Here is a 13,311-nt window from a genome sequence, read left to right on the forward strand (position 1 = left end):
ATATTGTCTTCTCTGGTTTGTTGCTGGTGCCATGTGCTGGCGAGTTGAGGAACAGGGAGAGAGTGCAGATAAACATGTGGCTGCAGGGATAGTGTAGGAGGGAGGGTTTCAGTTACATGGATAATTGGAGCACATTCTGAGGAAGGTGGGACCTGTACAAACAGGACGGTTTGCACCTGAACCAGAGGGCAATTTGCTATGGCTCTTCAGGGGGGTTTAAACTAATTTGGCAGGGGGATGGGAAAATGAGCTGTAGTCCAGAAGCCATTATAGTGAGGTTACTGAGGAGGGTATCAAAGTCACAGGAGTGTACCTGCAGACAGGAAGGTGGGTTGAAGTGTGTCTACTTCAATGCAAGAAGCATCTGGAATAAGGTAGGTGAACTTGTAGTGTGGATTGGTACTTGGGACTATGATGTGGCCATTATGGAGACATGGTTAGAACAGGGACAGGAATGGTTGCTGGAAGTTCTGGGCTATAGATGTTTCAGTAAGAGTAGGGAAGGTGGTAAAAGAGGTGGAGAAATAGCATTGTTAATCAAGAATAGTTTAACAGCTGCTGAAAGGCACTTTGAGGGGGATCTGCCTACTGAGGTAATATGGGCTGAAGTTAGAAATAGGAAAGGAGCGGTCACATTGTTAGGAGGTTTCTATTGGCCCCCAAATAGAAATAGAGACGTGGAGGAGGAAATTGCAAAGCAGATTATGGATAGGTGGGGACGTCACAGGGTAGTTGTCATGGGTTACTTTAACTTTCCAAATATTGATTGGAACCTTTTATAGATCGAATAGTTCGGATTGGACAGTTTTTGTACAGTGTGTGCAGGAGGGTTTCCTGGCACAATATGTGGATAGGCCGACAAGAGGTGGGGCCACATTGGACTTGGTACTGGGTGATGAACAGGGCCAAGTGTTAGATTTGTTTGTGGGAGAGCACTTTGGAGATAGTGACCACAATTCAGTATCTTTCATTATTGCAATGAAGAGGGATAGGCCCTTATAGCAGAGCAAGGTTTATAATTGGGGGAGTTGTAATTATGATGCGATTAGACAAGAATTAGGCAGCATAAGATGGGAACAGAAACTGTCAGAGAAAGGCACAAGTGAAAAGTGGAGCTTGTTCAAGGGATAAATACTGCCTGTCCTTGATAGGTATGTCCCTGTCAGGCAGGGAAGAAGCAGGGAGTGAGGGAACCATGGTTCACAAAAGAGGTTGAATGTCTTGTCAAGAGGAAAAAGTATGTAAAGATGAGAAAACAAGGTTCAGTTGAGTCACTTGAGGGTTACAAAGTAGCAAGGAATGAGCTTAAAAAAAGGGCTTAGGAAAGCTAGGAGGGGATACGAGAAGTCCTTGGTAGGTTGAATAAAGGAAAACTCCAAGGCTTTTTACTCTTGAGAAGTAAAAGAATGACCAGGATGAGGTTAAGACCGGTCAAGGATAGTAATGGGAACTTGTGCATGGAGTCAGAAGAGATTGGAGAGGTGATGAATGAATACTTCTCTTCAGTGTTCACCAAGGAGAGGGGCCATGTTTTTGAGGATGAGTGTGATACAGGCTGATAGGTTGGAGGAAGTAGATGTTCTGAGGGAAGATGTATTAGCAATTTTGAAAAACCTGAGGGTTGTTAAGTCCCCTGGGCCAGATGGGATACATCCTGGGATTCTTTGGGAGGCAAGGGATGAGATTGCAAAGCATTTTCAGGGTTGTGGATTTAGAATCAAAGGTAGGCCAGACCTTGCACACAAAAAATGGCCATCTTTGATAACAAAGAGAAGCAAGCCCACAGTAAATGGATTTGGATCTGTTTATACTGCAACCCCTTTCCCACTGCAATCAGAACCTATTCATGTGCTTGTCAATAGTATGCTCACATATTATGATAGTGAATCAATACCAAGAGACAATTAATTAAACAGCTAGTTACAGAGCTTCCCAACTTGAAAAGACATTAATGTTTTATTTGCTTTGCCTGTTTGAACTATGCTGAAATGTTCCTCTCCCAATGCACCTTGCTTATATGTATATGAAAGGATGCTAAATTTTTAAATAAATTGATTTATATATGTTCAGTTTACATAATCTCAGTATTTCTCCCTCCCTCATATAGAGTAGCAGTATGTCCCTTGCAAGCAGTGGCTCCTGTGAGTGGCTGGATTTGGATGGAGAATTCAACTTTTCACCTCCTTATGTTTTATCTCCTCTCATGCAAGCAAGGTAGGAGATTCAGTTGTGAGAACCACTAACTGGATGCTGGCATATGTAAATCGCCAACTGATAATTATAAAGCAAGTGTACAATCAAGCAGTAAGAATGGGAGAAGAAGAACTTTTGTCACAAAAAAAAGGCTATTTCAATCAACAAGACCAATCCTTTCTCCATCCCACCCCATCAACACCTTTGAAAATGATACCTGCATGGATGAGCTGTTTTGTTTTGATCTCATAAGGTGCATATTCAGAATTCCATCTCATTTTCCAACTGTTAATGCAGTGCTAGAGATGGATTTGCTTTTCAACTTCAGTTTAAATTCATTGTTAACAAGTTAAATATAGTTTCCTGTGGATTTGATTATTTAATTTGGCTGCAAAACATGAATGTCCTAAACTAATGTACTGCAAAGCCTTTGTTTTGAGTCAGTATGTATTTAACTGTTTACATGTCTGTATTTGCATTACGTTTGAGGGCAAATGACTTCAATTGCCTGTATTAATCAGTCAGCCACTAAATTTTACACAATTTCATAGCAATCACTGCCAGCGTAAAAATTATGCTACTACTGAATATACCACATTCTGTTATGATTTAAATGTAAGCCTCTTTATCAGCCTTGCAACAACTTGCATTTATTTTGATTTTAATGTAAAATATCCTAAGGCACTTCACAGGGGCGTTATGAAACAAAATTTGACACAGAACTACATAAGGAGATATTAGGACAGATGACAGAAGTTAGTCAAAAAGGCAGGTTAGTCAGTGGTTAGCACTGCTGCTTCACAGCTCCAGGGTCCTGGGTTGGATTCCCGGCTTGGGTCACTGTGTGGAGTTTTCACATTCTTCTCGTGTCTGTGTGGGTTTCAATTGCTCTTTCAATCTTCATTCAATGCTGCCTGATGTGCATTTTGAGCTGTACATTAGATTCAAGCACAGAACCTATGAGTGAAAAAGCTACACTGCATGATATTGTTTCCCCAGTGTGCCCTGTGTTATTATTCATGTTGGGGTTTGATGGGCAGTACAAACGAGGCTGAGCTTTTGGTTTGCAGTCTCGGCATCTATTTCATATTTTGGAGCCGGATCTGGAGTAGAGGTTCGCACTATTTGCAAACAAACCAAACCATACCATGCAACAAGGTGTATTACTCCTAACCATTTGTCCTGTATCACCGGGTCCAGGTATCGTCTACCCTACTTGGCAGGCAGTATTGGAAAATTCTTTAATATTTAGGTATCTAAATTTGGTCCTTTGATCGTTCCCTGATCTTACTATGTACTTATTTATAGGTTAGTACCTTTTAGTTTATTTTAAGATTTTATTTGTTTGAAAGCACTGCAGATGCTGGAAATCTGGAGTGAAAATAGAAGGTGCTGAAAATACTTAGCAGGTCTGGCAGCATCTGTGGAGAGGGAAAGTGTGATAATGTTTCCAGCTCATGACCTTTCATCAGAATTTATTGTTCTTCCAGCATGCTCTGCTTTTATTTAAGGTTTTTTCTTGTCTGTTTCATTACACTAAGCAGTAAGCCATTGAATAACGTTTTAAAATACCTGCTACCTGCTAATTACAGCTTACACAAACCACTAGAAGTGTTAAAAGTTAAAAAAAAGCCCATCCTTCCCCCTCTGCACTGAAATCCTACTTTCAGTAAATTCCCACCCTGTTTATATTGTTATTTCATGTTGCACTCTGCTCTAACATTTGGTACAAGAGACCTATGATTAACATTAGCAATAATACAAAGTGTCTGTCCTTTTTTACTTATTTTATGTTTATTAGCATTGTGTGAGGATTACCCAGCTTGTCATGTTTCAGCAACCATGGGAAAATTGTGTCTCATGGGTTTCCTGACCTACCATTAGGATCCCCTTCAATAAACTACAGGGCATGGGTTTTAAGTGTGAAAAGAAGAAAGTGATGCACTTCAAAACCAGAACTGAGCCAAAATACAACACTCTGCAGCCTGCTTGACTTTCTGTTCTGATTAGAAATTGATAGATTTGTATATCTGCAAAGAAAATATTATCACCAGGACAAGTGAAGTTATTCTACTGTTGCATTATTGCAGCTTGGAACATGACAAAGACAAAGATGAAGAAATGGAATTAAGTGAAACCAGGTGAGAAACTGGCTTAAGCATTCCTGTTCTTTGTTTGTTGGGAGGCTAGAGAAACTTTAAAATCCATTTACTCTGGTAAATTTATTCTCAGTAGAGAATGTATTTTTTCTTATGCTTCGCTTACATTTTAGTCTGTCCAATTTGTGGGGTGGGTTTTATTTTGCAATGTTCATCTGGAGGTACTGTGTTAATGTACACACGTTTAATTTGCTCATATGATTTTTAGATGCAAAGAAATGGAATTTAACTTCTCTTAAAATAGAGAATTTTATATTTTTGTCACACACATGTTTTCTAGAGTTCTTTTAAGTCACAGGGTCTTAGGTTCAAGTCCCACTAACAATCTCAGAGAGAAAAATTCACCTAATCTCAATCTTAGATGTGAGAACCCTAATTTTTAAACGGTGTCCTCTAATTCTAGACTGCCTGTCGAGAGAAAACATCCTCTCGCTATCAAGCTCCTCAGGATCTTTAACCAGTCATGAATCTCTTTAGCTGCTAAATTTAATCACAAAGGTAAAAGTCAATCTAGTGACCACATGTTTTAATCAATATGGAGGACATACTAATGTATTAAAATAGATAGCTGCCACTTGCCATTGGGAACCACAATCTGCCGCCTAGGTTAACATGTGGCGTAGTATAGTGCTGAAGATGCTGCAATTCAGAAAAGAAGTTAAACCAAGTCCTCATCTGCTCTCTCAAGTGGTCATAAAGTATCCCATGGCACTATTTTAGGAAATTAAAACATAAGATCAGATGTATGCATCTGCCTCTTAAGCCTGTTCCACTTACTCCTTTAAAATCTCTTTGACCATACTTTTGATTATTTGCCCAATGTCCCTTTTAATGGCTTGGGGTTAGTTTTCTTTTGATAATATTACTGTGAAGCATCTTGGGACATTTTAGCATGTTAAGGACAATATATAAATACAAGCTGTTGTCATCCTCTCCAAGTCCATAAACTCTTTCCTGGAGTATGGTTCAAACCTTATTTCAGTATTTCAGTTAGAGTCTAAGAAGAACTCTCTCCAGTTCTAACATCATTTCCATTTGTATGCCAGGTTCCTTGAAATAAAGGCCAAGATTCCTTTAATTTTTTGGAAATTTTTTTTGTATTTTTTCACTAGCTTTTAGTGATTTTTGTACTTGATCCACTAATTCTCTTGCTTATTTGCATTTCCTGGCTTCTCATCATTTAGAAACTACTCTGATCCATCTTCCTTAAATCCTAAGTGGACTTTCTCACATTTCCCTGCTTTGCCCATTTTATCAGGAATCTGAGGCAGCAGTGACAGCAAAACGAACCAGAAAATGATGGGGAAGATTTATACTTGTCTCAACCTGCCACTGGAGCTAGATTCATTACTTAAAAAGGGAACCATTAGACATCTCAGCCCAGGGTTTATTTAAAATTCCAATCGAGTGAAGTTCCCAGGAGCGAGAAACAAGGCAGTGGGTGACATTTAGTGATGCAACAGGTGAAATATCAGCTTACAGATGCTGAGAGGAAAGTTGGAAAGTAAACTGGTAATAGATTAATGGCAGATTGTGGTTCCCAATGGCAAATGGCAGCTACAATATATTAGTACGTCCTCCATAATGATTAAAACATGCTGTCACTAGACTGATTTGTACCTTTATGATTAAATCATGAGCTAAAGAGATTCATGACTGGTTAAAAGTCATGAGGAATTTGACAGGGTGAGAGAATGTTTTCTCTTGAAGGGGAGTCTAGAGTCGGGACACGGTTTAGAAATTAGGGTTCTCACATTTAAAATTGAGATTAGATGAATTTTTTTCTCTGATGTTAGTTGTGGAGCTGTCTTCCCCAGACAGCAATGGAGGCTGGGTCTTTTAAATATGTTCATGGCTGAATTTGATTTCTGATCGATGGGAGAGTTTTGGGGGGGACAGATAAGAAAGTGAAGCTGAGGCCACAATCAGACCAGCTATGATGTTATTGAAGGGCCGAGTAGGCTCGAAGGCCTGAATGACCTAATACACCTAATTATTTTGTTCTTGTTTCTTGAGTTGAATTTCTGTGATTTTTGTGCTTTAGTATGGATGTTTTTCCTACCACTGTTTTTTGAGTTCTTGCTGCCACATTTCTTTCCACACTGTGCAACCAGAATAGTTTATTGCACCTGATATCCTTTCAGCTAAACTGCAGAAGCGTAATAAAGCATTGCACCTTTATTTAAAAAAAAGTCAACTTGTTTTCACCTGGAACCTGGTATAGGAAACTTTGTTGTAGAGATTTGCTGTGTTTACTTGTCTTTCTTCACCTAATATCAGCATAAATTAGGGAGGATAAGAATGGCACCTAACACAATTATAGAATAGCACAGCTCTGAACTAGTTTAATATGCTGCCTGATGTAACAGAAGACTTTTGAAATAATCAGTTTGTTGAGACTCATCCAAAGACAGGGTGGATAGTCAGAAGCATTTTCCCAGGGTGAATGTGTCAGTTACAAGGGGGCACAGGTTCAAGGTGAGAGGGGGAATGTTTAAGGGAGATGTGCATGGGGGAGTTTTTGCAGACAGTGGTGGGTGCCTGGAATGTGCTGCCAGAGGAAGTGGTGAAAGCAGGCACATTAGTAACATTTAAGATGGATCTGGAGGGGTTCATGTATAGGGAGGTAATAGAGGGATACAGACCAAGTAAGGGCAGACGTTTTTTTTCAGTTTGGTTACGGCATCATGATCGACATGGGTGTGGAGGGCTGAAGGGCCTATCCTTGTTCTATACTTTTCTTTGCCTTTGTTCTTTGTTTAAGTTTCACGCCAGGACTTGGTCACAAAAGAATTCAGAAAACAGCACGTATTGGTGCAAGTCCCCAGTATAGATAAATGGGAAGCATTGTAGCAGGAAGGGCATCCAGCTGTGAAACCATTCACCAAATTCAAATATGGTTGACAATGAAGCAGTGACCAACTAGCATTGATGACTTCACGTAACATGGGAAAAGCAGAGAGAGAACTGTTGGAAGTTGTTTTGTTGATGGTGCTTTCCGTATAGCCACAAAAATAGATGTACACGACAGCAGGAAATCTGATACTGCATTTCTCTGGTACTCCTTGGGGGTTCAGCAGGTGTTTTCCAGTTCATGACATGTATTTATCTTAAGTGTTTATGCTGTGCTACATTCATTTGTAGAATGTAAACAATGACCAGCCATAATGTGTCCGCTTGACTGAGTTGGCAGAAATCTGGCCTCTTTATGAGAGGGTTTTAGCTTTGGATGGAATTTTAACTTCAGCTCTCACCTGCCTGCAATAGCTGTTCAAGTGAATGTTCAACATCTAGTAATAAAGAGCAGCAGGGTGTCCAAGCCAGCATCCCACCCGCAACCAATATTACTAAAAACCGAATCATTCTTCTCACACTGCATCTTGGATGCTGCTGACAGCACATTTGCTGCATATGAGAAAAGCTGTTTGTTGCACAAAAGCCTCTGTAATCTTTCAACATAAAGCACTCTGTATAATTGCAAATAGACAATAAATTGCTGATATTGGAATCCAAGAGCGAAAGCAGCAAAAGCTGACAATACATAGAAGATTTGTAGAGAAACAGAAGTCAGTCCATCAATGCTTCAGGTCTTTAGACTGATAAGATTTGAAACATAAACTGACTTCTGCTTTTCTACAGTTTCACAATGTTTTTTGCAAATGAGGTTCTTGTTTCTAAACTTTCTTTGTATGAAGTTTTAAGTGGGAAGACACTTGTTCAAACTGCTTGCTCAGTTGTTGCCATAGTTGCAGTAGTCTCTTGGCATGGTATGTTGGACACCAGCTTATACTACAGGCAAGCTTATTTCAAAGTAGCGTCCCTGAAGCCTCCATTAAGACTTTAACTTCAGGGATATTCATAACCACAATTTGAGTTACTGGGATACTGGCAACAAGGTACCTCTGGAGCAAGATCATTCATTCTCTGAGAATAAGTTGTTTACCTGTGAAGTTGCTATAAGACTAGTAAATTCAAATACAAATTGGGAGTGTTTGTGAGTACACTATTTAATCTTGTATCTAATATTCATATCTTGTATGTCATGTATACCCTACCCTAAATTTTCATCTATAAGCAGTGCCAAAGTTTGGTATTGTGTAATGCGGCATTGAATAGAAACCCTTTTAAAATTCAATAAACAAGTTGTATTTGGAACTGTTAGACCTCAGTGCTTTGAGATTTGTGCATTTTGGCTTTTAACATAAGACTTGTTTTTTATGACCCATTCAACTTGTTTATTATGGTTTATTTGTGTTGTTGGCTAAGTTCTTTAACATTCTTTGTTTGTCTTGCACTTGCTAAGCTGCACGAACACCCACTACTATTGCTTGCAGTTTGCATCATTGTGCTTTTAGCATAAGTGCCATGATTGTTTGTTATTAACTCTGTGTAAATTGACAAAATTGGTGTGCTTATGATGAAGAATTTAGTACCAGGTGTTAAATTTGTAGGAAAATGTAATATCATTGAAAGCTATTAGCTTGAATACAGTGCACTGCCATAGTTTGTGGATCGATTTGAAATATCTTAGCAAATCATTGAAAGGTTTGTGCCTACGTATCTCACTCCCTGCATGTCCAGGCAAGCTTTCTTTAAAGAACCCAAGCTGCATTGTTGCTAGGTAACTTAACGGCTGGTTCTGTGAGGAGTCACACCAGAACTGTCCTGAGCAATCAGTGATGAAAGAATAGATGACTGTGTTGGTGAAAGGAAAGGACTTTGTATTTAAAACTCAAGTTCAGTAATCAGGTTAAAAGATGGTCAGGCAGGTGAAGTATTTGGTGAAGTTTTTCGGATGAAGTATTTGCTTGGTCCCTGCTAATATGTTGCAATGTTAGTTACTTTCACAGAAAGTGTGTGCAGCAGACTTTCCAACTAACTACAGTCAAATGTGTATGAAGTTAATTTAATTTAATCACTTGAACTGATCATTTTAAGGAGCTGGAGTCTGATGTTCAGAGGATTCCCTTTTGCTGCAGTGTTGATTTTTTTAAAAGTTGGTGATCCCACAGTCTCACTTTCTGGGATAACTATTACTCCATTTCCAGTTTGATTATATCTGAGTTAAACCTGCTGGTATCCTATCAGCAATTATTGCCTCTCTGTAGTTAGATTTAAGAGCTACCGCCTTGAACTGCTACAGTCCATATAGTGAAGATGCTCCAAAAGGACTGCAGACCAGGAAGTTCCAGCCTTTTAACCCAGTGATAATGAAGGTATGGCAAGTCAGGATGATGTGTGCCTGCAGTCTTTGTCCTTGTCTTTCTTTAGTTGGTAAGGGTTATGGATTTGAGAGATGCTGTTGCCGAATCTTGTGTTCTGAACTACTGTGCTTCTGCAGTGTTAGCAGTGCTGATGTTTGGTGTTATCCAGCTCCAGAAGAAAACAAGTGAAATCTTTTGAGCACATGGGTTCAAAGCTCATTGTTGTTTATACTCAGGAGGCAGCTGGTGGAACTTCAGGAGCGATACCAGAACAAACAACAGGAGCATGAAGAGTACAAGCAAAAGCTGAAGGGATTGGAAGCATTTTACCAAGAACAGATACAGCAGCAACAATGCTACATTGAGGAATTACGCCAGCACATCCAAGCAGCCCAGTCACAGGCAGAACAAGAACTTGAACATGATCAGGAAGAACTGAAACAACAAATTGAGAAAGGTATGCAGTCACAACCGTTTATTTAAACATGATTCACAATATGGAAAGGTGATTCTGAGGGAGGAAGGTATGTGTACAGGCCAGCAGAGAAACAAAATATCATGTAGAGACATGAACAAATGCTGCTCTTTTCTTTGATAACAGTATTTATGTTGTCACCTGACGCAGGAAGATCAGAAAAATGCTCTTATTTAAGTGAACATCAGCACCTGTAGAAAGATGATAAAAGTGGAGATCTTTATTTTTCCACATATGTAGCAGAGAAGGGATAAATGCTAGTGAATAAAAATCATTTACAGAATCACAGAATTGTTACGGTGCAGGAGGCCATTTGGCCCATTGTGTTTGCAAACAGGCATCATGTCTTAGTGCTGTTCCCCTGCCTTTTCCCTGTATTCCTGCACATCATTTCTGTTAATCATTTCATGCCTCTTCAATGCCTTGATTGAACGTGCTTCCATCATTTTTCCAGGAAATGCATTCCAGACCTGAACCAATTGTGTGAAAATGTTTTTCTTACATTACATTTGCTTCTTTTGCAAATCTTTGTGCCCTCTCATTCTTGATACTCTTATGAGCAGGAACAATTTCTCCCAACTATTCTGTTCAGCCCCCTCATGATTTCGAACATCTCCTGTCAAATCTCCTAGCCTCCTTCTCTCCAAAGAGATTTGGCCCAATCTCTTCAATCTATCTTCATAACTGAAGTTTCTCATCCCTGGAGCTATTCTTGTACTCTTCTGTACTCTCTGCAATTTGCTCACATCCTCCCTATAGTGTGGTGCCCAGAACTTTACATGATATTCCAGCTGAGGTTTTACTAATTTCTTGTATAAGTTCAGCATAGCCTCCTTGCTCTTGTACGCCATGCCCCTATTAGTAAAATCCAGAATACTATATGCTTTATTAACTGCTGTCTCCATCTGTCCTGTCACCTTCAATGATCTATGCACATATTCACCTAGGTCCTTCTGCTCCTGCACTCCAGTCCTCTGGCACCTCCCCTCAGTCTAGAGAAGACTAGAAGATTATGGCCAGCTCCCCCATAATTGGAGAGAGCATTTAATAAAGCATACAGTATTCAGGGTTTTATTAATAGGAGCATAGAGTACAAGAGCAAGGAGGTTATTCCCTGAAATTTCCATTCTCATTTCCTTCAATATCCTTGAATGCACTGCATACAATCCTGTGCCTTGTCAGCTGTCAGTACCAACAGTCAATTTAACACTTCCTCCTTATCAATTTTGAGCACTTCTAGGGACAGAGTTTCCTCACCTGTCACCATGCCCTGGGTAGCATCTACATCCTTGATAAAGACAAATACAAAGTATTTTAATACCTCAGCCATGCCCACAGTCTCCATGTGTAAATTCCCTTTTAAGTTCCTAATTGGCCCCACTCTCCTTTCACCACTCATTTACTATTTATATGCCTATGGAGAGACAGAAACTGAAGTGACCATATAACCAGCTTGTTTCTGTAACTGTATCTTTTCTGGACCTTTTTGAAGCTTTTTTCAGAGACCATGTATTTATGCTGGCTCTCTCAGCTAACATGAGACATGTGGAGACAGTATTCTGGTTAAAGATGTTTCACCTTTTCCCAAGCTTGGTTCATGTGGGAGAGAGATTTAGGGCAGTCCAAATTCATTCTCGGTATTACAATTATACAATTTTCAAAAGCTATTTGCCCACCCCTTTGCTCACACCAGCCTTTTTTGAGCCAATCATTATTAGTATGGATTGGAATTCTATGAGGATGTGACTAGTGCGGTAGACAGAGGGGAACCGGTGGATGTGGTGTTTCTCGATTTTCAAAAGGCGTTTGATAAGGTGCCGCACAAAAGGTTGCTTCAGAAGGTTAGGGGGCATGGAGTTGGGGGTAAGGTGTTAACATGGATAGAGGATTGGTTGTCTAATAGGAGGCAGAGAGTTGGTATCAATGGGTGCTATTCTGATTGGCGGTTGGTAACTAGTGGAATGCTGCAGGGATCGGTGCTGGGGCCTCAGCTATTTACCATTTATATAGATGATCTGGAGGAGGGGGCTGAGTGTAGGGTGACAAAATTTGCTGATGACACAAAGATAAGTGGAAAAGCAAATTGTGCGGAGGGTGTAGAAAGTCTGCAGAGGGATCTAGATAAGCTGAGCGAGTGGGCGAGGACCTGGCAGATGGAGTACAATGTTAGCAAGTGTGAGGTTATCCACTTTGGCAGGAATAATAGTAGGAGGGATTACTATTTAAAGGGCGAAAAGCTGCTGCATGCTATGGTGCAGAGGGACCTGGGGGTCCTTGTGCATGAGTCGCAAAAACCCAGTCTGCAGGTGCAGCAGGTGATCAAGAAGGTGAATGGGATGCTGGCCTTTATAGCGAGGGGGATAGAATATAAAAATAGGGAGGTCTTGCTGCAACTGTCCAGGGCATTGGTGAGGCTGCGGCTGAAGTACTGTTTGCAGTTTTGGTTGCCGCACTTGCGCAAGGATATTTTGGCCTTGGAAGGAGTGCAGAGGAGGTTCACTAGGCTGATACCGGAGGTGAGGGGGTTGGACTATGAAGAGAGACTAAATAGACTGGGTCTGTACTCGCTGGAGTTTAGAAGGATGGGGGAGATCTTATAGAGATGTAAAGATAATGAAAGGGATGGATAGGTTAGAGGTAGAGAGATTCTTCCTGCTTAGAAAGGACAACAGGACTAGAGGGCACAGCCTCAAGATAAAGGGGGGGGCAGTTTAGAACAGAGTTGAGGAGGAACTTCTTCACTCAAAGGGTGGTGAATCTCTGGAATTCTCTGCCCGTTGAAGTGGTGGAGGCTACCTCGCTAAATATATTTAAGACGTGGGTAGATAGGTTTTTGGTAGGCAAGGGAATTAAAGGTTATGGGGAGAAAGCGGAAAAGTGGAACTGAGCCACTTCAGATCAGCCATGATCTTATTGAATGGCAGGGCAGGCTCGAAGGGCTAGATGGCCTACTCCTGCCCCTACTTCTTATGTTCTTATGGATTATTTACCTTGGCCCCTGACAGTATGGGATTGCATGAGTTCGCAAACTTTGGTTGATACTTGCTTCTCAAGTGGAATGTATGTTCTATTCATTAACCATATGAGACCTCTAGCACTGTCTGGAGCCCACATTGATAAGAGTATTTTTTCCCCTTTGCTAAATAGCCACATTGCTCTGAGGAATGTGATTCATTTTACTTGACTATATCCATTCATTCCTCAGAGCAGTGTGTTATTCGCCAAGGTGCAGAATATATGTTTTCAAAAATGCGTTTTTAACTTATCTAACAGTGGTTAT

General features: G+C 40.3%; 1 protein-coding gene across 1 annotated transcript in view; it reads left to right on the forward strand.

Moving 5' to 3' along the window:
* Window positions 1-13,311, forward strand: part of LOC145352698 (stAR-related lipid transfer protein 9-like) — a 300,938-nt gene that overhangs the window by 222,760 nt on the left and 64,867 nt on the right. Inside the window, exons 20-22 of the mRNA XM_080202937.1 lie at window positions 2,108-2,214; window positions 4,284-4,334; window positions 9,793-10,013. Of these exons, the coding sequence (XP_080059063.1) occupies window positions 2,108-2,214; window positions 4,284-4,334; window positions 9,793-10,013 (379 nt within the window). The remainder of the gene's footprint in view (window positions 1-2,107; window positions 2,215-4,283; window positions 4,335-9,792; window positions 10,014-13,311) is intronic.

This window comes from Carcharhinus amblyrhynchos, chromosome 14, assembly GCF_965287045.1.
Source record: "Carcharhinus amblyrhynchos chromosome 14, sCarAmb.v2.hapA, whole genome shotgun sequence".
In the NCBI taxonomy this organism is placed as follows: domain Eukaryota; kingdom Metazoa; phylum Chordata; class Chondrichthyes; order Carcharhiniformes; family Carcharhinidae; genus Carcharhinus; species Carcharhinus amblyrhynchos.